Genomic DNA, 26,321 nt, shown 5'->3' with positions numbered 1-26,321 from the left:
AGCAGCCCAAGGTATGCTCGCCATCTCTAACTTGAGTCTTCATAAGATAGCATCCAACTGCACAGTCGTCATGCAGGCATTTCCATCAATGGACCATGCAAAGGACTTGAAAGACCTTGACATAGACATTGACTCCCTTCCTGTACAACGTAGCCTAGGGCTAAGCTGGAACCTTGTAAATGACACCTTCACATTCCATGTTGCTAACAGTGAGAAGCCATTCACTCGAAGAGGAGTGCTTGCAACCGTTAATAGCCTATTCGATCCACTTGGTCTTGTGTCTCCTATTACCATCCAAGGTAAACTCTTACTACGTCAGCTCACGAGCGACGCCAGCGACTGGGATGCTCCCCTACCATCTGAAAAGGAAGCAGAATGGATTGCTTGGAGAGATTCACTGCAAGATCTCGAACAGTTTCAAACCCCTCGAGCATACACCACATCTTCCCTTGCCGGTGCTCAACTTACACGGATCCACATCTTTTCAGACGCTTCCATAAAGGCCATTGCAGCTGTGGCATACCTTAAGGTGGTGGATGTTGAGGGAAAATGCCACATTGGTTTCATAATGGGTACAGCCAAGCTAGCGCCCATGTCAGTTCACACTGTTCCCAGGCTTGAGTTAGGTGCTGCCGTTTTGGCAGTGGAGATTGCTGAGCTGGTTGTGAATGAACTGGACATCAACCCCAACAGTCTGAAGTTCTATACCGACAGTAAGGTGGTGTTGGGGTACATCAATAATGAAATCAGGAGGTTTTATGTATACGTCAGCAACAGAGTGGAATGGATAAGAAAATCCACACGACCTGAACAGTGGCATTATGTTCACACAGGTCAGAACCCTGCAGATGTTGCTACCAGGTCAGTGTCTTCAGCCCAACTCTCCAACACCAACTGGCTCACCAGCCCAGATTTCCTGTTAAATCTTGTGGAGACAGACAAGGCAGAGGAGACATCCTATGACCTCATCGATCCAGAATCTTATCTGGAGGTCCGATGCCACGCTAACACAGCCACAGACTTCCACCAAGGTATTGGTTCACATCGCTTTGAAAGGTTTTCCAAGTGGCAACCCCATGTCAGAGCTATGGCTTCCCTCATCCACATCATTCACACCTTTAAGTCTAAGAAGGATAGCAGCACACAAGGTTGCAATGGTTGGCATTACTGTTCAAAAGCCCACACAGTTGAAATACTGTCACAAGCAAAGGCTGTCATTATCAGATGTGTACAAAGGGAAGTATACCAAACTGAGGTGTCCTGTCTAGAGAAAGGAAGTATCATTCCCAAAAACAGTTCCCTAAAGAAGCTCAATCCGATCCTTGATGGTAATGGACTCTTGAGAATAGGAGGCCGGCTTCAGCATGCTCCACTTGAGATAGAGGAGAAACACCCTCTCATCATTCCTGGTCGCAGCCATGTTGCGAGCTTACTTGTAAATCACTACCATGAGAGAGTTAGACATCAAGGCAGATCTTCACCGAGGGAGCTATCCGCACAGATGGTATCTGGATTGTGGGAGCTAAGAGATGCATTGCCAGCAATCTGCATAGATGTGTCACATGTATCAAACTCCATGGAAAGACAGCGGAACAGAAAATGGCAGATCTTCCATCTGATCGTCTCAGCACAGAACCCCCTTTTACAAACGTGGGTTTGGATGTGTTTGGCCCCTGGAATATCTCCACTCGCCGTACCCGAGGAGGTGCAGCGAATAGCAAAAGGTGGGCTGCATTGTTCACATGCCTAAGCATACGTGCTGTTCATATCGAGCTGATTGAGTCGATGGACACATCAAGCTTCATCAATGCTCTACGACACTTCTTTGCAGTGCGTGGTCCAGTAAAGGTGATCCGCTCTGACTGTGGGACGAATTTTAAGGGAGCCTGCAAAGAGCTGCAAATCATCCTACAAGATGAGAATAACATCTCAAAGTATCTTAATGAGGAAGGATGCACGTGGCTGTTCAACCCACCCCACTCTTCCCATATGGGGGGAGTGTGGGAAAGAATGATCGGGGTTTCAAGACGGATCCTTGACTCCATGCTTTCTCAGACTAGCTCCTCGCATCTTACTCACAAAGTGCTTTCGACTCTTATGGCTGAGGTTACCGCAATGATAAATGCAAGGCCTCTCGCACCTATCTCAGCTGATGCAGAATCACCCTTTCTTCTGACCCCAGCCACGATCCTGACACAGAAGGTCTGCACTACTTCTCCTCCACCAGGATCCTTTGAAAATGCAGATCTATATCGTCAGCAGTGGAAAAGAGTCCAGCATTTGGCAAATGCCTTTTGGGAGAGATGGAGACGAGAATATCTTTCTACTCTACAGAGCCGAAGCAAGTGGCAAGACAGTCAGCCCAATGTCAAGGAAGGAGACTTGGTGCTGCTCAGAGACTCTCAGGTGAAAAGGAACCAATGGCTCATGGCTCTCGTTACCAAGGCTCACCCTGATGACGACGGTAAGGTCAGGATGCTTGAGCTGAAGGTTACCAAAGGAGGGACTATTAAGACCTTCCTCAGGCCGGTAACTGAAGTAGTGGTGCTTATGCCATCCTAAGCCTCTACCATGGACAGTTCCTTGCTTATTTTGTTACTTGGTTGTAAATAGTTTGTAACTGACTGTAATTAGAGAATTGGTAGTGGTATTGTGATCAATACCAGACGGGAAGTGTGAGGTTACATGTAAGCAAAGTGTATTTTAGCCCCTCCTAGTGGTTGCTTAAAAGATTGCGGCCACCTAAATTCACGTTTGTTCTCCATTCGTTGCTTGTGATCACATGATTGGGCTCATGGATGAGACAGGCCATTTTGTATTGGGACCAGGACAGCAATGTGCTCTGAAGCCCTCTCTGTTAAATCCATTGCCATCTGCCCGTGTTGAGCCTTGGAGAAGCATCGTTGTAAGTTTACATTTCATGTTTCTTGTCTAGGGATGACTATTGATGCATATTATGTAAAGTTAAGTAGCTATTTGTGTATTTACTTCATCTTTTACATGGTTTAAGGAAGTTTTCTTCGGTCTTTAATTTCAGTTTCACAAAAAAGAGTTATGGAAGCACTGTAAAAAGCAAGTTGATGAAGACAAATAAATAAATGAAATTCAACTTTATTTCCACGTCTAAGTCATCACTTAACCCTTTCAGTGCCAAGTACACCTGTTTAGCTATCTGTCACTTCGTGTACAGCCACACATGCAAGGGGACAGAATACTCCCCTTCTCCGTCATGGTCTGGTTTGGCTCAACCACCAAGCACGCCACCTGGAGGCTGCAGCGAATCGTCCGATCAGCAGAGAAGATTATTGGTTGCAACCTTCCCCCCATTGATGAACTGTACACTGCAAGGGCCAGGAAGCGAGCGGGCAAGATCATCTCTGACCCCTCTCACCCTGGCCACAAACTCTTTGAATCACTTCCCACTGGAAGGCGACTCCAGACTGTCAAAGCACAGCCAGACATAAAAACAGTTTTTATCCACGAGTAGTTGCTCTACTCAACAGCCAAAAATCTGTAACCTCCCTTTGATTTGGTATTTTCTTGGTTCACATGCTTAATCAATGTTGTTTTATCATTAATATTTTATTATTATTAATGTTTAGTGTTTTCTGAGTCATTCGTAACTGTCACTGTATGTCATGTTGTTACTTGTGGGCGGAGCACCAAGGCAAATTCCTTGTATGTGAATACTTGGCCAATAAACTTACTTACTTACTTCAAAGGTAGACAAAAGTGCTGGAGAAACTCAGCGGGTGCGGCAGCATCTATGGAGCGAAGGAAATAGGCAACATTTCGGGCCGAAACCCTTCTTCAGATTAATTCAAATAGGGTTCTGTAAGCATGTCCATTACATACTGGTACAAGTTACAGCGCAAAAGAAAATGGTGCAAGTATATTGAACTAATTTATACAATCACAAGATTATAACAGAAAATTAGAATGTCAAATACTGATTAAAATTATCCAATGTAATGGGAATCAGAAGAGACATGATTAGTCAGGAGACTCGTGACTACGTTTTGTACCACACAACTTTACTTACACATGTACATGCAGAACTCATTCAGAAGTAGTCAACAAATGTGAATACAGCCCATGGACGTGGCCTAGTATAGTAAGAGGTGAAAACCCCACAAATACTTTTCACATTATCTATTGATAGTTATAGAAATCATACATTTCATTTTATTCTCCCCACCCGCCTCTAAAACAAAACAATTAAATATGGTTGTTATTCATCGTCGCCATCTCGCTCACTCACCAAAGCGGGCCAGCAAGCGATCAAGGAAAAGCCAATAAAACCAACAAAATCATCATAGTTTTGTTCAAATGAATCATAAATACACCTAGTTAATAGTTTTAAAAGCAGTATTTTCTTACCTCGAAGAAGAAAAACTGGAAAATACATTTGAAACGCAGGTCAAAACAATTATCGATCGTGATGTATACACACAGTAGCTCAGCTGGCAAGAAAGTTTATCCCGAAATACCCATGACCTGCGCAAACTCATGCATGTGCAGCTGTAATACCGAACTCGCTTATTCAACTGCATGCATTTTAGACGGTGAGTATAATGTATTGATGCTGTAAAATAATGTGTTTTATGCCAACGATGGGGAATGAATTACAATGCATGCAGACTTTTTCTTTAAAACTAATCCTTTTCTCACGTTTTATGTATGAAGAGGAATCTTTCCTATTTCTTGAAAGTCAGTAGGACAATCTTAGCTCCTTTCTTTGGCAGAAAATACAGAGAAAAATCAGTCTATGAGCCTAACCAATCTATGAGTATAAACCAATCACCTATGGAATTCCCTGCCTTGATCCAGTCGAGCCTATTTTAGAAAAATTGCACCTTTTCTTTATATTATAGAAGTTCTTTTAACTTCCAATAAATTATTTTAAGTGGTGAAACATATCGAGACATTGCTGAACTAATCAAAACTTTTAATCTGTTGATCGTGAAGGTTTATGTTATCTATTGCACTATGATCTTTCATTTTGGGTAAAGCCATGAGTCCATTGTAAAGGAAAAGCAATGCAGAGAATTTTAATTTCTCTCTATGTTTCAGCTAATTCTCCAATTAATTTAAAAATATCAATGAATTTGCATATAGGCTCTTCCCACTCCCATTAATAATGTCAGAAAGGCTTTCCTTAAAGTGAATGCGGTGCTCCAGTGGGAATAAGCTGATTTTCTGAACATTCTCTTTATTTAATCCTTAATTTTATCAAAAGCCACTGCAATATATTGAAAAGTAAAAACATGGAAGATATAATGATCATTTATTTAAAGGGGAAGTACTGGATATGGGTCTAACAGGCTCAAAACTAGATTTAGAAGGATCCATTGTAAGATGCCGCTTGGAAAATACATCAACATGCAATGGATGCCATATAGCCCATTGTAAATTGCATGCAAAACATTGTAAAATATCAGTGAATATGCAGCTATTTGCAAAATGACACACTAGCACAGCAGTACAGCTGCTGCTTCACAGTGCCAGAGACCCGGGTTTGATCCTGACTACGGGTGCTGTCTGTGCAGAGTTTGTACTGTGACTGCATGGGTTACTTCCACATGCTCTGTTTTCCTCCCATATTCTAAAGATGTCAGGATTGCAGGTGAATTGATTTCAGCAAGGCCTTTGAAAAGGTTCTGCATGGTAGGCTGCTCGGGAAGGTTAAATCACATGGGACCTAGGGAATGCTATCTGCCTGGATACAGAATTAGCTTAATGGTTGGAGACAGGGAATAATGATCCTGGAGTACAAGATCATATAGAGGTATAAAATCACAATGGGAATGGATAGGGTGAATGCATATGCATAGGTTAGGGTGGAAGTGGCGGCGCTGTTGATAGCTGCGGCTCGCCTGCAGTCCGTTTGTTTTTACTTTTGTTGTTGTTTTCTTTTGTCTTGTTTTAGTTAAATTTTAGTTTATTAGGTTGTGTATATGTGTGGGGGGGGGGTGAAACATGTTTTTTTGTATCTTCCTTCGGGGGAATGCGACTCTTCTTGTCGTATCCCCCTTCTCTGCCTCCATCTGTGCTGAGGCCTAATGGCGGAGCTGGGGGCCTCCAACTGCGACCGACCTTGAGGCTCTGGAGGCAGAGCCAGCCAGGACTTCCAACGCAAGGCTGGCCGAATTCGGAGCTGAGGCAGAGTTCCGGCGTTCCGGTGGTGGTGGCCCGGCTTCGGGGCTTCGGGGCTGAAGCGGCGTTCCGGCGTTCCGGCGGCGGCGACCTGAATTTGGGGCTCGGCTGTGGGCCCAGTGGACAACATCGTCGGGAGCTCGCAGGTCACAGGTTGGTGACCTGTTTTTCCGGAGCTCCTGCAACTACAGCTGCGTCCGCTGGACTGGAGGGCGGCATCTTCGGCAGCTTCTACCACCCCGGGCCACAGAGCTTGAACCGCCCCGTTCGCGGAGCTCGGTTGAGCCTCGGACTTACTCACCATCATCCGGCGGGGTCACAACAATGGAAGCCTGGATCGCCTCAGTGCAGAGGGAGAACAAGGAGGGAAGAGACCGAGACTTTAAGACTTTTGCCTCCATCACAGTGAGGAGGTGCCTGGTGAACTCACTGTGGTGGATGTTAATTTGTGTTTATTGTATGTTTTGTTATTTATTATTATATGTATGACTGCAGGCAACGAAATTTCGTTCAGACCTTTCGGTCTGAATGACAATAAAGGAATCCAATCCAATCCACAGTTTATTTTCCAGTGTAGGGAAACCAAGGACAAAAGCATAGAGATTTAAGGCGAGAGGGAAAAAAAGGTTTGCAGGTTAATTGGCTTGGTGTAAAAACATGTAAAATAGTCCCTAGTGTGTAGGATAGTATTAATGTGCGGGGATCGCTGGTCAGTGCGGACTCAGTGGTTTCCGTGCTGTATCTCTAAACTAAACTAAACAACCAATATGTGGCCAGTAACTTTGAGACATCTGTGCACACGAGTTCCAAACTTTATTTCATTTACACAGAGGAGTGCTAGCAGTTTTGGTGTAGAACTGCTGGTATTTCTGAACATGTTTAACCCTGGAATATTTCTCCTATAGACTGCCATGTCTAATATGGCATCTATGCAATGTTTGAAATCATTAGAAAATATTATTTTCCATGATGAGCCATTCATTCTTTCCTATGTCAGATTCCTTCCTAAAGGACTGTGAGCATCTGTTCTAGTCACAAGGCATTTCGCTTCAAGCATTGCAGGCCAGCTTTAATTAGTGCTGCAGGAAGTTAAGATTCTGGGGCACCTGCTGATGCATCAAGCCAATTAACACTGCAGTTAGTGCTGGGTGAATGCAGTAATCATAATAATCAGGCAGCTCGAAGCTGCACATTAGTTTCCTTGCATGCAACAAATGTGGGTTAATTGCACATCACAATCCCTTCACATAATTTCAGGGAATGTCTAATTTACCCCAATCATTGTCTAGCACGATTTACTGAAGACAAATGCCATGATAATAATCTGCTAAAATTTGCTCTTCAATCTCAGTATATAAAACGTGTTGCTTTAACAGAACAGGATAGTTTAATAGCCTTACTGTAGAATTAGAACACAGAACATAGAACAGTACAGCACGGAGACTGGCCCTTCGGCCCACCATGGTTGTGCCAACCATGATACCAATCATACACGGGCAGATCTCATCTTCCCGTGCATGATTCATATCCCTCTATTTCCTGCACTTCTATATGCCTTTCTAAAAGCCTGTTAAAAACCACTATCGTATCTGCCTCACCACCACTCCTGGCAATGTGTTTCAGGCCCCAACCACTCTCTGTGTAAAAAAACTTGCCCTTCACATCTCCATCAAACTTATCCCTTCTCACCTTATAGCTATGGCCTCTTGTATTGGGCATTTATATCCTGGGAAAAAGTTTCTGACCCTATCTATGCCAACTATAATTATTTTGTTGGGATCAATATTGCTATTCTTCTTCAAGATGGTGCCCTGTGATGCTCTCTGAAAACCCGAATGAGTTTGGCAGCTCTTCCAAAAGATCTGTGCCAGTGAAGCCGCTTTCTCTGCCCCACCAGAATGTCAGCCTTTTGACAGGGAATATAACACACAAACTTCCCACTCCTCAACTAAGCCACACCTGGTATATGAAGGGAAAACTCAACCTAACTCAAACCAAGTTGTCCCCAGATGATCACAGTACAGACGTTTTCCAGCTAGACTGTATGCACACACTTGAGGATAGAATTGAATTAAATTCAGCTCTGTAAAAAAAATCCAAACTTCTAATATTCTCAGAAAGGAATCAAAATGTTGCCATGGAGCCCACAAGGTTGGTGCAGCGTTCAATACAGAGATGGATGAGAACACGGTGTATACTGCAAACGGAAAGGCCTGAATACAAATTGTTAAGACAGTTTTGAATTTTTCATTGTGCTTTTCACATGAATTTCAGATGAATGAATTGTTCTGTAATACGGAGTGAGCAAGTGAGGTATGAGGGATCGGATGACAAGGTTTTCTATTCTTTCTCGGTGAAATGTGTTTCATACATATATTCCCATCTGCAGTTTCTGCTGTTATAACAGAACTGGAAGGACACTTTTCTGATTTGACCGCTGTGCCCTTCTTACTAATACTGTATACAATACATTTCTGTTATTGTCACTATAGGTTTGTTGCTTTCAGAATAACAGAAAACAGAATAAACCTTCAAGGAAAGGATAATTTACACTTCTGTGATGTTTTATTCTCATCTCTCCGATTGTGTGAAACTACATTACCGACCATGAATAACTTTGAGGTGGACTAGTCGTTTTGTTCAGACAAATGTAGCAAATATCAGCACGGATAAATCTGGCATGGTGATTTGATTAATTGACAAATAAACTTTCATAGCTTGGTTGAAAGTAAGTTTGTCAAAAAACTTTAACAATATTCTCTGTTTCTGCACAATTGAATTTTCGCAAGATTGTGCGCTTTAATCTAAAGCTGTTTTCCTTGACAGAAGCAAAAACATGTAAAGATAGTGCCACAGTTAATTGCCACACACGGCTGTGGAGGCCGTCAATTGATATTTTTAAGGAGTAGATTGACAGATTCTTGATTAGATCAGCTATGATTGAATGGCAGAGTAGACTTGATAGGCCGAATAGCCTAATTCTGCTCCTAGAACTTATGAACTGAAAAGTTAAAGGTTTTGACCCTTCTCAGTCGATGGATATAAACCCTGGAACAACCTGCCTAAACACATTTGTTATCTTGCAGCAGTTCAGAAAGGCAGTCCCATGCCCAAAGTGGAATTTGTGACAAAAATTAGTCTTAACTCTAATGCTTGCATTCTAAAAATGAATAAACATAAGAGGCATTGATCTAAAAAGGAATTTAAGCAATCGCATGGCTTCCCTCCTTTCCCCAAACATCTCTCCTTTCCCCAATGAGTATGTCCCCATGAAATGGAAGAAAATCAGAGTTCCTGACCTATTTCAGTCCAGAACCGTAGCAGTTGTCACTTCTCAGCTAAGATTCACAGTGACGCTGCAAATTTACTTCAGTCTTCTGCTTCCATTGATTGTTATATGATAAAATTGCATTATGAGCGGCAGAATTTCCGCCTTACAGCGCCAGAGACCCAGGTTCAATCCTGACTATGGGTGCAGTCTATATGGAGTTTTTATGTTTTCCCTGTGATCGCGTGGGTTTTCTCTGGGTTCCCCCGTTTCTTCCCACACTCCAAAGGCATGCAGGTTTGGAGGTTATTTGGCTTTGGTAAAATCGTAAGTTGTGAATTGTAAAATCGTAAATCTCCAAGTCCACACCAACCATCACTCATCCTGTACACTAGCACTATCCTAGTGCATAGGGTGATGCTAGTGTACAGGGTGATTGATGGTCGGCGTACACTTGGTCGGCCGAAGGGCCTGTTTCTGCACTGTATGTCTCTAAAGTCTCTAAATATATAGTGTCACAGAGTTAGTATACCATGAACAATACTCCTGTGTTTAAAGAGTCATAGCTAAGGAAGGAATTCAATAGCTAATTGAAGGAATATTTAGGCGAACTATATACATTTTCAACTCCGCCTCTGGTTATGGACACCCCAAGCCAGTGCCGGTCCCAAGCCCGGACATAGGAGGGTTGGGCGTAGGGCTAGCACCCCTACCCTGTAAAACGCAAAACCCACAACAGAAACAGCAAGCATAAACTATACTGGAAACCAGCATGAGAGATAGAATGTATGTATGACAGGCTCAGGACAAAGCCTCCGGGACGCTTGTGCCCCGAAAAAGAGTAACATCTACTCTGCCAAAAACTTCTAACTGCTATATAAATTTTCACTGTTGGAGATGACACAAAATGTATGAGATAGAACAAAGATATGCCGGAGGTCATATTGATCTTTATGTTTTATATTGGTTTCATTTAATAGTGTTTATAAATGATGACATGGACAGTGGTGCTAACATAGAATACAAGAACCAGTATTTTTGACTCCAAAAATGCTGACCATTTTTCAATAATTTCAGCTGGTAACTCAAGAGAAATGTATTTTGTTTCCCAATTTGTTCTTGTCTATTGAGAATGCATTAATTCCTGTTGAGATCTACTTTCAGCTGTCAAACATTTAATTAGCCAATCTCCATATTCCAATGTCAGGATATACCTTATTTAGAATTTACAGCACACAGAAACAAACAATTTGGCTCCTTCAGTCCATACTTGCATTTCATAAGTCAAACATTTACCAATATTACAGTATTTGATCAAGAATTATTATACCTCAGCTAAAGTTGTCACCATCGGATTTATGTTCACAAATTCCATCAAGAATCACGAGAAGTCCTGACAGTGCACAGTGGTGCAGCAGTATGTTGCTGTTTTACAGCACCAGAGATCTGAGTTCAATCCTGACAACGTGTGCTGTCTGTAGGGAGTTTATATGTTTTTGCTGTGACTGCATGGGTTTTATCCAGGTGCTTCGGTTTCCTCCCACATTCCAAAGACGTACAGGTTTGTAGGTTAATTGGCTTCTGTAAATTGTCCCTAGAGTGTAGGATAGAACTAGTGTGTGGGGTGATTGTTGGTCAGCATGGACTCAATGGACCGACGTGCCTGTTTCTATGCTGTATCTCTAAAATAAAGTCAGGCACAACTACCTGTAGTACAAAAGAATGTGTACTTCCACAGGTCCAAATGTTTCCAAATTTACAGAACCAAACCCAGAAGAACATGAGGAAACTCATCAACACTAGCTCTCTCAGATGAGCACAAAATTGGAAGGGCCAGTCACCTTTCCTTTTTTGGTCTTGCAAATTATTTTCCTCTTAATCAATAGAGTATAGCTTGCTTCCTAATTTTCCAATATGAATTGTGAAATAATACTACATTTTAATCCAAATGTATAGTGAAATATCTAATATGAAAAATGTTCAGAAAAATTAGAAGTGACAAGGCAAATTCTTAAATATTATTCCTCAACAAACAAATCATTTTTGAGGCTAAAGGAATATTAAATCATTATTAGCAACTTCTGACACTGAAACACAACTTACGTGAAACATTCATACTTGCTCCAAGTACTAATAGTAATATATAACCCCAAATTGTTATATTTAAAAATAGTATTCAAAATTTATATATGGTTGCTTAAGAGAACTAGAAAGGGTTATAAGCCATGTTTATGCATGAGTTTTGACGTTCAATTCTGAAACATTAAGGTGACATACAGTGTTTTCCACATTATGTATGCATTGAGGCATATTGCCCTGCCTTCCATTAGTGCACATGCCCAATTATTGTAGAATTCAGCAATTAAATGTGGTAACCCTTCCTTACATTTGGTTCCATTATATTACATACATATTAAATATTGTTAGTATTGGTTTACTATTGTCACTTTTACCGAGATTCAGTGAAAAAAAGGCAGCATAGTGACTCAGGTGGTAGAGCTGCTACTCACAGCGCCAGAGGCCTGGGTTCAATCCTGACCTCGTATGCTGCCTGTGTAGAGTTTGCGCATTCTCCCTGTGAGTGCGTGGATTTCCACTGGGTGCTCATGTTTCCTCCCACATCCCAAAGACATGTGGGTTTATAGTTTAATTGTCCTCTGTAAATTGTCCTTGGCGTGTAGGGAATGGATTAGAAAGTCGACAGCATGGTAATAGTGATCGGGTCATCGATGATGGCCATGGATTCAATGGGCTGAAGGTTTCCATGCTATATCTGTAAATTAAACCGTGTTTCTATTCAGGTAAACCAATCTAAATGTAAGTACATTAGTCAAAGTCAAAGTCAAAGTATCCTTTATTGTCATTCAGACCTTTTGGTCTGAACAAAATGTTGTTGCCTTGCAGTCATACATATAATAAAATAACAAAACACACAATAAACACAAATTTAACATCCACCACACTGAGTTCACCAGACACCTCCTCACTGTATTGGAAGGCAAAATTAGGGAGTGGATAAGACAAATAAGAGTGGATAAGAAAAATAAACCGAGTACAGGTAATATTGTGCAGTAAGTTGTATTTACTTTGCATGCTCTCATTGGGCTATCTACACCAACAATCTATTTATTTTGTAATACATTCTATGTTAAGTGAATCATGGGCCCTAAACTCATCTCTGGAACATCTAGACAATAAGGATTCCTGCATTAGACACCATTTTGGACAGGCAGCATCTCTGGAGAGAAGGAATGGGTAACGTTTCGGGTTGAGACGCTTCTTCAGACACCATTTTATTGACTATAGTTCTGCATTCAACACCATAATCCCATCCAAACTCATCTCCAAACTCCTGGACCTTGGAATTAGCAGCCCCTTCTATCATTAGATCACAAATTTTCTAACCAACAGACTTCCCTACCATTGGAAAAAATGCAATGGTGACCTACCCTATCTATACCCTCATGATTTTATAAATCTCTAAAAGGTCATTCATCAGCCTCCTTCGCTCCAGGGTAAATATTCTCAGCTTATCCAATGTCTCCTTAGTACTCAAGTCCTCTGGTCCATGCAACATGCTTCTGAATCTTTTCGACCACCTCTTTAGATTAAATCATATCCCTCCTGTAGTGTGGTGACCAGAACACCACACAATACTCCAACAGTTGTTTAAAGAAATAAGCTTTGCATATGAAGTTTTATCGAACCCAGAGAAACTTTACGATCATTATGGTGAACAAGGTCTACGAGAGAGTGGTGGTGGAGGAAGTGGAATGGACAATATTTTCTCACATATCTTTGGTGGGGGCCTCTATGGGTTCATGGGTGGTCAAGGTAGAAACCGCAACAGTAGACGAAGGGGCGAGGATATGGTGCATCCCCTAAAGGTTTCTTTAGAAGATTTGTACAATGCAAAGACGACTAAACTACAGCTGAGCAAAAATGTTCTTTGTAGTTCGTGTAGTGGTCAGGGTGGAAAGCCAGGAGCTGTTCAAAAGTGCAGTGCTTGCCGAGACGAGGTGTGAGGATCATGATCAGACAGTTGGCACCAGGGATGGTTCAGCAGATGCAATCTGTGTGCTCCGATTGTAATGGAGAAGGTGAGGTTATCAATGAGAAGGATCGGTGCAAGAAATGCGAGGGGAAGAAGGTGATAAAGGAAGTGAAGATTTTAGAAGTCCATATCGATAAAGGGATGAAACATGGACAGCGTATTACGTTTAGTGGAGAAGCAGACCAGTCTCCTGGCGTGGAGCCTGGGGACATCATCCTCGTTCTGCAGGAAAAGGAACACAAGGTGTTTCAGAGAGATGATTTGCACATGACCCACAAGATTGGTCTTGTAGAAGCACTCTGTGGTTTTCAGTTCACATTCCAACATTTGGATGGACGGCAAATTGTTGTGAAGTATCCCCCAGGGAAAGTTGAACCAGGTTGTGTTTACGTTGTTAAGGGTAAAGGAATGCCGCAGTATCGTAACCCTTTTGAGGCCAGTGGAGGCCAAGTCACTGGATGGATTTAAGAGAGAGTTAGATAGAGCTCTAGGGGCTAGTGGAGTCAAGGGATATGGGGAGAAGGCAGGCACGGGTTATTGATAGGGGACGATCAGCCATGATCACAATGAATGGCGGTGCTGGCTCGAAGGGCCGAATGGCCTCCTCCTGCACCTATTTTCTATGTTTCTATGTTTCTATAACCAGCTTTTTGCACATCTGTAACATGGCATCCCAACTTTTGTATTCAGTGCCATGGTCAGTGAAGGCAAATGTGTTGAATACCTTCTTTGCCATCCTGTCTCCCCTTGTCCCGTCAAGGAATTATGCACTTGGTCTCCCTGTACACCAATATAGATTACCACACTGATCGTTAAGGGACTTCATCTTTGCCTAGCTATCCTTTTGCTCTTACTATACTGACAGAATCTTTTAAGATTCTCCTTTACCTTATACATCAGGGATATTTCACATTCACTTCCTGCCCTCCTAATTCCCTTCTTAAGTGGACTCCTATATCCCTTGTACATCCAAGATAGTTAAACACAATTACAGTAGTTGTAATGATGTTTCACATGTAATGGCATGTTGGCCTTCATAACGAGAGGAGTTGAGAAAAGGAGCAATGAGGTCCTTCTACAGTTGTACAGGACCCTGGTTAGACAACACCTGGGGTATTGTGTGCAGTTTTGGTCTCCTAATTTGAGGAAAGACATTCTTGCTATTAAGGGAGTGCAGTTTAGGTTCACCAGGTTAATTCCCAGGATCGTCATATGATGAAAGAATGGAGCAGCTGGGCTTGTATTCACTGGAATGTAAAGGATGAGAGGGTATCTTATAGAAACATTTACAATTATTAAGGGATTGGATACGCTAGATGCAGGAAACATGTTCCCGATGTTGGGGGGGGGGGGGGGGGGGGTGGGGAGGGTCCAGAACCAGGGGCCACAGTGTGGGTATAAGGGGTAGGCCATTTAGAACTGAGATGAGGAAAAACTTTTTCACACAAAGAGTTATGAATTTGTGGAATTCTCTGCCACAGAAGGCAGCGGATGCTGATTCACTGGATGCATTCAAAAGAGAGTTAGATAGAGTTCTTAGGGCTAGCAAAATCACGGGGTATGGGAAGAAGGCAGGAACGGGTTACTGATTGTGGATGATCAGCTATGATCACATTCAGCTCGAAAGGCCGAATGGCCTACTCCTGCACCTATTGTCTAGGTATCTGTGATGTGCTTTCAAGTTGAAGGAAGTTTCATGAAATTGAAAATTCATAAGTGAGCTGTATTTCAAGTTAGTATACACAAACTTCAAAAGTTTCCACAAGCATTCTTTTTGTTGAAACAAGCTAATCACTCATAGAAATAGAAATTAGGTGCAGGATGAGCTATTCGCCCCTTCGAGCCAGCATTCATTGTGATCATAGCTGATCGTCCCCAATCAATAACCCGTGCCTGCCTTCTCTCCATATCCCTTGATTCCACTAGCCCCTAGAGCTCTACCTAACTCTCTCTTAAATCCATTCAGTAATTTGTCCCCCACTGCCCTCTGTGGCAGGCAATTCCACAAATTCACAACTCTCTGGGTGAAAACGTTTTTTCTCACCTCAGTCTGAAATGGCCTCGCCTTTATTCTAAGACTGTGGCCCCTGGTTATGGACTCGCCCAACTTTGGGAACATTTTTCCTGCATCTAGCTTGTCCAGTCCTTTTATAATTTGATATGTTTCTATAAGATACCCCCTCATCCTTCTAAACTCCAGCGAATACAAGCCTAGTCTTTTAAATCTTTCCTCATATGACAGTCCCGCCATCCCAGGGATCAATCTCGTGAACCTAGGCTGCGCTGCCTCAATCACAAGAATGTCCTTCCTTAAATTAGGAGACCAAAACCATACACAATACTCCAGATATGGTCTTACCAGAGTCTTATAAAACTGCAGAAGAACCTCTTTACTCCTATACTGAAATCCTCTTGTTATGAAGGCCAATATTCCATTAGCTTTCTTCACTGCCTGCTGTACCTGCACGCCAACTTTCAGTGACTGGTGTACAAGGACACCCAGGTCTCGCTGTGCCTCCCCCTTACCTAACCTAACCCCATTGAGATAATAATCTGCCCCCTTGTTTTTGCCGCCAAAGTGGATAACCTCACATTTATCTATATTATAGCTGCATCTGCCACACATCTGCCCACTCACTCAACCTGTCCAGGTCACCCTGCACCCTCCGAACATCCTCTTCACAGTTCACACTGCCACCCAGTTTTGTGTTATCTGCAAACCTGCTAGTGTTGCTCCTAGTTCCCTCTTCCAAACCATTAATATATATGGTAAACAGTTGCGGCCCCAACACCGAGCCTTGCGGCACTCCACTCGCCACTGCCTGCCATTCTGAAAAAGACCCGTTCACTCCTACGCTTTGCTTCCTGTCTGCCAACCAATTTTATATCCATGTCAACACCCTACCCCCAATACCATGTGCTCTAATTTTAGTCACCAGGCTACCATGCGGGACCTTATCAAAGGCTTTCTGAAAGTCTAGATACACTACATCCTCTGGCTCCCCTTCATCCATTTTACTTGTCACATCCTCAAAAAGTTCCAGAAGATTAGTCAAGCATGATTTCCCTTTCATAAATCCATGTTGACTTGGACTAATCCTTTTACGGCTATCCAAATGCCCCATTATTACCTCTTTAATAATTGACTCCAGCATCTTTCCCACCACCGAAGTCAGGCTAACTGGTCTGTAATTTCCCATTTTCTCTCTCGCTCCTTTCTTGAAAAGTGGGATAACATTAGCTATCCTCCAATTCACAGGAACTGATCCTGAATCTATTGAACATTGGAAAATGATCACCAATGCATCCACTATTTCTAGAGCCACCTCCCTGGGATGCAGACCATCCAGCCCAGGGGATTTATCATCCTTCAGTCCCATTAGCCTACCCAATACTATTTCTCACCTAATGAAAATTTATTTAAGTTCCTCTACCCCCTTAGATCCTCTGTCCTCCAGTACATCTGGGAAAGTGTTTGTGTAAAATGGAATGCCATGTTATACAAATGTCCTTAAGACACATAGTAGGGTTTACAATTAGAATTGCTTTGCTTGTTTGCTTAACTGAGGTAATCTTTCCAATTTTTTAAAATTTAAATAGCTTCTGTTATCATTTCCAAATAAACTCTTAAGAACTGAACTTATGAAACTGACAGTAATGACTGTATAAAGAATATTATGAACTTAAGAACTCTCAATATCAACATAGAAGAAAGGCCATGGTTAAACTTGAGTAATTACATGCTCTCTTTCTTTCTTGCCCAGCTTCAACTCTACATAAGTAGTTCCCTTGATATTCTCATGGCATACTAAGGTTACAAACCAGATCAACTTCAGGATAACTTAAGGCCAGCTATCTGAAATGTATACCTTTTTAGTTCTGTTCACAAAAATATAGTTAGCCATTCTTTCTGAGTGGAGATGAATCAGCTTTGCAATATTACAAGGAGAATGAAGCTGACAGCTTTTTTGGCGAATGGTTCGAATATCGAATAAAGTCTGGAATGGCCATAACCATAGTAGCATGGCAGATAATTCAAAATACAGAAAAAATCAAAACATTGCAGGAAATCTATCTATCTCTATACTTGTAAAACTCTGTCTTGGATGTGTATTTATTTGTGTGTGCGTTTGTGTGTAATCACATCTTCGCGAAAAAACGACTTGGTACCATATTCCGATAGACGTATTTCCCCTGGAGTTCAAATCGCCTTATCTGAAAATGTCGCTTTATTTCTCGAGTTGTTTAATAAAAATGTTCAAAAATCTGACAAAACTGAATTTAAAAACAACAGTCTTTCGCTGATGATGTCACAATGGGTCTGCGTGCCTTCTTCCTCGCACTGCGAGTGACATCACCCTCCCACTTTGTTTAGTACATAACTAAAACACTGATCTTGTTATCTTCCGGTTTGGCAGTCTTTCTATTTTGCACAAAATCGGTTCGCGACAGCGCAACAATTTTTCGCCAGCTCACTCACCGTTCTCCTTTGCAGCGAGTGTGCCATGTTTCATTCCGATCGGTTGAATGTTGTAAAGGTTAGCGAGGTTTAAAAATCTTAAAAACCGTGCGTGCACCGATCGATCTCTTCTCCTGCCAGTCGGCGCCGCATGGATTAGTCTCTTCCCCTCTCACACCCAGGGACGGTCCACCCCTTCCTGCTCCATCGCGCCTTAACTGGAGCTGGGGTTGGCCGGCGGAGGTTTCCAAACGGAATTTCGGAGGGACCCGAAGCAGCCCCGCCCCAAGCAGCAGCCCCGCCCCAAGCAGTAGCCCAGCGTCAGAGACCCGACCCAGCCCAGCGTGGGAGACCCAGCACAGAGTCGAAGACCCAGCCCAGGAGTTGGAGATGTCGCCAAACGGAAAGCGGAGACTGATCCAGGTGGAGGAGAATGACCAGCGACCAGCGCCCACTGTGAGTCCCCATCACACCGCTAATTCCAGCCACTACCCCTCTGGTCCCCCTCGCTGGCTCATCCACCCTCCCCATGATGCCCCACTCTCCCCCATGGCTCTTCGCGTCTTTTCTCCGAGCTCACTCCCCCCCGCCCCCGCTCACTCCCCCCCACACCTCTACCCCAACAACTCCCCCCCTAGCCCAAACAAACCTACCCCCACAACCCCTCATGCCCACACCCACCCCGTCCACACACACACCCCCTGCCCAAACCCCCACGCACTTCCCCCCACCACCCGCCCACACACCCCCACCCTCCCCCACACACCCAACCCCTGCACACACACCCATCCCCCATACACACACCCCCCACACACCCCGCTGCCAAGACACACCCCGCCCTCACTCCCCCGCACCCACAACCCCCCACCCCCACAACCCCCATTCCCCACAATCCCCCCACAACCCCTCCCCAGCCCACAACACCATCTCCCCCACAAACCCCCTCACCCCCACAAAGCCCCCGCACCCCCAAAACCCGCCCCCACAACCCCCCCGCACCCACAACTGCCCCCCCAACAGCACAACCCACCCCGCCCCCACAACCCTCCTTCCTGCGCCCACACACCCCTCACCCCACTCACACACCCCCACAACCAATCCACCCGCACACCCCCCCACCCACACACCACACACCACACCCACATGCACCCCCCTCACACACACACCTTCCCCCACACATCCCTCCTCCCACATCCCTCCTCCCCCCCACCCACATGCACAACTCGCCCACCCCACTGCCCCCTGCCACACCCCCCCCTCCCCAACAACCTCCTCCTCCACATCCCCCATATCCCCCATCCCCCACATCCCCCCACACCACCTTCTCCCCCCCCCCCTACACCTCCCCGTCTACACAAACCCCTCTGCCCCTCCCACCCCACCACACCACACACCACACTTTCCTCCCCCCTCCACTCTGACACATGAAGAGGAGGGGGAGGAAGTGCTCGGGGATGTGGGGAAATGAGCTGTGCCTGCGCAGTTAGGGGTTATAAGTGAGTGGTGGAATATTGCCTTGGGGGAACGGGTTGCGTTGGGGGAATGGGTGAGTGGTGGAATATTGTGTTGGGAAATGGGTTGCATTGAGCGACCAGGCCTCCCATGTGACTGAGGCCCAATGGGTCCCTCTTAGTCTAGTATAAAATAAAAACAGAGAATGCTGGAAATACTCAGCCAATCGTTATACATCAATTGGATGAGAATCAGTTTTCTGGTTTTAATTAATAGCATAATTGGATACAACAAGGGCTGTCATTACACTATTGTTCAATATGTGACAAAAACATATATCTGGTTTTATCACATTCAATGGGGTCAAGGAAAGAGCGTTCACGTCGCGGCCCTGTTTCCACCAATCCTTCCACCACCACGCTCAAAAAGCACAAGAAGCGCAAGACAGACACCATTGTATGCAAATGCCGAGAAGTGTGTTCAGCTCTGGCTGAACAACTTCTAATCTTGTGTGTGGACTCGATAAGAAGAAGAAGATCACATTCAATACATACAAATTCCAAGAATTAATGCTGAACAAGTGATAAACATCGTTTGGCTTTCAAGAATAAAAGGTAACAATGTAAACTTGCGACATAATGTTATTTGGTATTCTGATTAGCATGGTTTGTCACACCATGCTTGCTAATATCCAATCGCTCATTCAAAGCCTTGAAATGGTTCTTCAATTTCTCATATACAATTGACAGGAATAAGAGACAAAACGTTTGATGTGATGTCAACCATTTACAATTCCATTAATAATCAGTCCAAATGCCTGGTATTACTGCACAATGCTATATAAAGACTAAATAATGGATCTTAAAATCCTTTTCTTATGTAGAAAAAAATATCAATGGCACAGATCAGTCAGGTTTAACTCTGCACCTATTACATCTCAGTATGAATACTATGAAATTAATGGATGTGGTAGTTAATGGAAGGTCAATTGTTTCAATCAAGCTTCTTGTCCTCAGGAACAGTGAATTTTACGATCACGTGTTTATTATTGCAATGCAATTATGTCTTTTTTATGATTGCTCAATTTATTGATTAGTATTTTGTCGCCCTTTTTTTGCTAAGTATCGTATCTGATGATGATATTTACAGATGACTACAGGATCTATGGGTGCATGCCATTCCCAAGTGAAACAAAATGAACATCTCTGGACGCCTTGTTAACAACCTATTTTGAACCTAAAACTTGTTGAGGAGAGTTTCATATTTATTTATTTTTAAGGCATTGGTGTCACCACCTATCAGATTTAAATTAATATTTTGAATGCATTTGATTGTATATTTCAGATTTTTTGGAGGATAGAGAGCTCAGCAAGCATGGAAACAATTATTTGAAGTAATTATTAAGGCTACACGCAACTCTGCAGGGAGCTCACCAGATCAATACAATACAATACAATACAATACAATACAATCAGTTTTATTCGTCACTTGCATATAAAGTGCAAGTGAAATGAATTTGCCAGCAGCGGTACAATGAAAAAGAACACACAAAAACACAATAAAAATGTAACATAAACATCCACCACAGCATTCATCACTGTGGTGGAAGGCACAACATTTGGCCAGTCCTCCTCCATTTTCCCCCGTGGTCGGGACCTCAACCCTCCGCAGCGGGCAACTAGATGAGTGAAAGTCCAGGTAAGTCCTGAAGCGGTGCCTCCTCCACCGGAGACCGCGTCTTCAAGTTGGTGTAGGCCGCAGGCCGGCGGTCGAAGATTTAAAGTTCCCGCCGCACCGCAGCCAGAAGCACTGCAGACCGCAAGGCCGGCGGTCGAAGCTCCCCTCCAGGGGTCCCCGGCGAGGGGTCCTGATGTTCTCCAGTGATGCTTCCTGACCCACTGAGTTACTCCACCACTTTGTGTTTTGTTTTGTATACAGTATCAGCACTTTACATTAGACCTTGGAGATATAGTACCTTTGTCTCACTGAGTCTGCACCGACCAGCGATCACCCCAAACACCAGCACTATCCTACACGCAAGGGATAATTTACAATTTACAGAAGCCAATTAGTGTACAAACCTGCTCGTCTTTGGAATGTGGGAGGAAACCGGAGCACCTGGAGAAAACTCGGTCACAGGTAGAACGTACAAACTCCATACAGGCAGCACTCGCAGTCAGGATCGAACCAGGATCTCTGGCGATGTATGGCAGCAAATTTACCACTGTGCCACTGTGCCACCCTCAGTTACTTGTTTATACTTTCAGTTGCAGTCGATATTTACTTATTTTTGGGTTGTGTTTTTTCAGCAATGTTACATGCTGTGTTTTTCCAGCAATGCCTTTTCCTAGCAATGCTATTGTTTATGTTCATCTTCTTGGAGTTGGCTGGAGCATGTCAAAGGATATTTAATAATTATCCACATGAGAGAGTGTGGGTAAATAAGGTTAAAATAGCAAGTGTCCTTCTCTGGACCCTCTGAACCGAAGACGACTTTGCAGCCTCTTTTACCTGCAACAGCTTTTTATTTACAGATTATTTTTGTAAAGAAAAAGCTAAATTAAAATTATCCGACTGTGTGGCTAGATCCTTACACACATTTTTAGAATTATTAGGCTAGGTCTATAGATGACATGATTCCTGTTTTCCTTATGAGGTTGAAAAAAGGCCATTCAGCCTATCCATTTTGTGCCAGATCCTAGAGCAATCCATCAACTCCCCTTTTCATCTACAAAACATAAATGAACCTTTTACATATTTATATGACCCTTTGTGCAGAGAACAATTTTCTGTACCTGTCTCCCACTTCATCTTACTTCAACAAGTCAAGTGAAGTCAACACAACCCAAAAAAAAAAAAGAGTCGCCGTTGTGGCAGCTCCGCGAAAATTGTGTGTGTTTTTAACTTTTATGTTCCTTTTTAACTTATTTCTAAGTTCTAACTCCCTAGTACTAACAAAGTATGACAGGGAAACCCTCTTAAATCTAAACTAGGGCAAACGGAGACTTTTTAAACTCTGTACTTACTGATCCAGCATGGCCAGCAGAGATCAGCAGAAGCTGCTGCAACAACAATGGGAGCTCGGCTGCAAGGAAAACCCGGAGAAAACATCGAGGGAAGCAGGGGGGGGATTCGGAATAGGCTGAAAGCCCAAGCCTTTCGTCCACCTCTGCCCAGCATTCTTCTGGCGAATGTCCAGTCCCTGGAAAACAAGCTGGATGACCTCAGGGCGAGGGTCAGATTCCAGCAGGACATAAGGGACTGCAACATCCTCTGCCTGACTGAAACATGGCTGACCTCGCTGATTCCGGATCAGGTAATCTGCCCAACCGAGTCCTTCACTGTCCACCGTGCTGACAGAACAGAAGCATCTGGGAAATCCAAGGGTGGAGGAGTCTGCTTCATGACCAATAACAACTGGTGCAACCCTGGAAATATCAAGATGCTTTCCCGTTCCTGCTCGCCGGACCTGGAGCACCTGACGATCTCATGCTGCCCATTCTACCTTCCCCGGGAGTTCGGCTCAGTGATCGTCACAGCCGTCTACATTCCACCGCAGGCGGACACCGACATGGCACTATCGGCCCTACACGATGTGCTATGTCGACATCAAAACAAGAACCCGGATGCGGCTATGGTGGTGGCTGGAGATTTTAATCAATCAACTCTCAAGAAGGTCATGCCGAACTTCTACCAACACATCACGTGTGCCACCAGGGGGGAGAGAACTTTGGACCACTGCTACACACCGTTCAGGAAAGGCTACAAGGCCGTTTCACTCCATCCCCTAGGAAAATCTGACCACGCTGCCATTTACCTGTTGCCGGAGTATAAACAGAGGATAGTTCGGGAAGCGGTAGAGACGAGGGACGTAAAGCGGTGGTCCGACCAGTCAGAGGCCATGCTGCAAGATGCACTGAGTGATGTCGACTGGAATATGTTCGAAGCAAGTTCCAGTGACGTCAGTGAGTTCGCGGAAGCAGTCACGGACTTCATCGCAACAGTAACCGACAACATCGTCCCCACGGTAAGTGTAAGCACCTTTCCGAACCAAAAACCCTGGGTAGACAGGTCTGTTTGTGTGGCCCTGAATGCTTGCACCGCTGCCTACAACTCGGGCTTGGCATCAGGAAACATGGACGTCTACAAGGCAGAGTCCTACCGACTGCAAAGGGAGGTGAAGGATGCAAAGAGAAGGTACAGAGACAAGATGGAGTTACAGATGGAGCAGCAGGACACCAGAAGCCTGTGGCAGGGGCTACGGATTGTAACCAACTACCAGAGCACCCCTCCCTCATCCGCAAGTGCCGGCACCTCCCTAGCTGATGACCTGAACTCCTTTTACGCTCGTTTCGAGAGGGGCAACACCACTCCAGGTCTGCCGACTATCGACAATACCGCCAGCGGGCTGGCTACCGAAGCTGAAGGGAGGAATGTGCACACATTCTCGCTGTCCGAGCACGACGTGAGGAGGGTTCTGACACGGGTGAACACGAGAAAAGCTGCAGGCCCCGATGGCATCTCGGGGCGAGTACTCAAGTCCTGTGCTAAGCAGCTAGCTCCAGTGCTCACTACATTATTGAACCTCTCCCTGGACAAGTCCGTGGTCCCTGCCTGCTTCAAAAAATCCATCATTGTACCGGTACCAAAAAATGCCTCCCCAGCCTGTCTGAATGACTACCGTCCGGTGGCCCTTACCTCGGTAGTCATGAAATGCTTTGAGAGGCTGGTGAAGAAACACATCTGCGCCTTCCTCCCTCGGAACATGGACCCGTTGCAGTTCGCATACCGTCCGAACAGATCCACGGACGATGCGGTCTCCCAGGTCTTGCACACCGCTCTCTCCCATTTGGACAGCCAGAAGGGGGGCTACGTGAGGATGCTGTTCATAGACTACAGTTCAGCCTTCAACCTTTGTCCTTTAGTTCTCAATTCACCTACTCTGGGCAAGAGACTGTCCTTTTACCCTATCTTTTCCTCTCATGATTTTGTATACATCTATAAGATCACCCCTTATTGTCCTGTGCTCCAAAGAATAGAGTCCTAATCTGCTCAACCTCTCCCTATTGTCTATTGTCTATTGTCTATAGCTCAGGCCCTTGAGTCCTGGAAACATGCTCGTAAATCTTCTCTGAACCCTTTCCAGCTTGACAACATCTTTCCTATAACACGGTTCCCAAAACTAAACACAATACTCTAGATGTAGCCTCTTCTATACTCATCTTGGACTAGATTCCGTGTTAACATCAACAATCTGGAGAGATACCACATACAGTCTCTATAAAGTACATCAAATCTTCAGGAAGAATGAATGGTTCAATGTCAATGTCTTCCCCTGGGCCTACACTTCACAGCATTGATAAGCTTATTACATTGATTTGGCTCCATTCAGCACCAGGTTAGGCCATGTTATTTGCATGTGTAAGAAGGAACTGCAGATGTGGGTCACCATGACAGACGTGATGTCTGTCATGTTGTTTTTTTTACGTCTGACACCAGACTCCAAGCACAGACGCTCATTGTGAGAATTATTAGAAAAGGTTAACCGGTGGGCTAAGGAAAAGGTTCAAGAAAGTTCCTGAAATCTTTCTGAAATAATGCAATTGAATTGAATTGAATACCTTTATTGTCATTCAGACCTTATGGTCTGAACGAAATTTCGTGCCTGCAGTCATACATACAATCATACAATAATAAACAACAATAAACACAAATTAACACCACCACAGTGTATCCTCCAAGCACCTCCTCACTGTGGTGGAGGCAAAAATCTTAGGGTTACTGTCTCTTCCCTCCTCTTCTCCCTCTGCGCTGAGGCGATTCCCCACCGGGCGATGGCACAACAGTCCCGCGGCTCACCGAACCCCGCAAACGGGCCGGTTCAAACACCGCAGCCCGGGGTGGTCGAAGCTGCCGCCCTCCAGTCCAGCATACGCAGCCGCTGGCCCGCGGCTCAACCCAGGACTCAGGTCACCGCCGCCAGAACGCCGTCCCAGCCACCGGAGCACCGTTCCAGCCCCGAGCCGGATCGCCCTCACGTGAGTACCGTTCTCCCTCGGGCTGGGCCACTCCGACGGGAGTGCCGTTCTCCCTCGGGCTGGGTCACTCCGACTGGAGTGCCGTTCTCCCTCGGGCTGGGCCACTCCGACGGGAGTGCCGTTCTCCCTCGGGCTGGGTCACTCCGACGGGCCACAGCCCCTCACGGGAAAGTCTCTCAGCCCCTCGCCAGGCCGCTCTCACGAGAGCGCAGTTCCAGCCCCGGGCTGGGCCACCCTCACGGGAGCTCAGGGCGAGTCCTGTCAGCTGCCTCCAGAGTCCCGAGGTCGCCAATATCCTCCCCGTGACTGGGAAGCTTGGCCCACCATCAGACCGAAGTGGAGAAGGATGCCGCTGAGAATCTCGAGTCCATGCACTCGAGCCCACAGAACCCCAGAGTGAATCAGGGAAAGTGTGAAAGACTTTGTGAATTACCCATCAGTTTTTTAAACTTCCTGTTTACACTGTGCACACGGCAGCCAGCTAACAGTTGATCGTCTTTTCCGGTAATTTTACTCATTTAATTCTTATTTATCTTGTATTTTTTTGATTAGTTTGTTAGTTTATTGCAACCTTCTTCCCTGTGGCTATCAAATTTTACAACTCCTCCTTCTTCTGTCATGGGGTAGACTGAGACTGACTCCCCCCCCCCCCACCCCCCCACCCTGCCCCCCAATCTTTGCACATCCCCCTCACTCATCACTCTAATTTCATGTTTCATGTATTTTGTGTTTTTCATGACATTTGGCAGATCAATACCCCTCCTGGGATACATAAAGTTCTATCGTATCGTACTGTATCGCATCTGTCTGGCCCGTCAGTCATCTCCTGCCCCTGGCAAGTCATTGGTTTCTATACTGACCTCATCAGCCTCTGTAAAACCTTTTGGAACCGAA

General features: G+C 44.6%; 1 protein-coding gene across 1 annotated transcript; it reads left to right on the top strand.

Moving 5' to 3' along the window:
• Positions 1-1,785: 1,785 nt before the first annotated feature.
• LOC116983922 (dnaJ homolog subfamily A member 2-like) lies at positions 1,786-17,290 on the top strand. Its single transcript, XM_033037894.1, is given in 4 exon segments — positions 1,786-2,529; positions 13,090-13,438; positions 13,441-13,913; positions 17,243-17,290. Coding segments are annotated over 4 exon segments (1,614 nt in total).
• The last annotated feature ends 9,031 nt before the right edge of the window (positions 17,291-26,321 follow it).

Source organism: Amblyraja radiata, chromosome 1 (genome assembly GCF_010909765.2).
Source record: "Amblyraja radiata isolate CabotCenter1 chromosome 1, sAmbRad1.1.pri, whole genome shotgun sequence".
Taxonomy (NCBI): domain Eukaryota; kingdom Metazoa; phylum Chordata; class Chondrichthyes; order Rajiformes; family Rajidae; genus Amblyraja; species Amblyraja radiata.
Note: the sequence above shows the minus strand (reverse complement) of the source record. Positions and strands in the feature narration are given on the sequence as shown.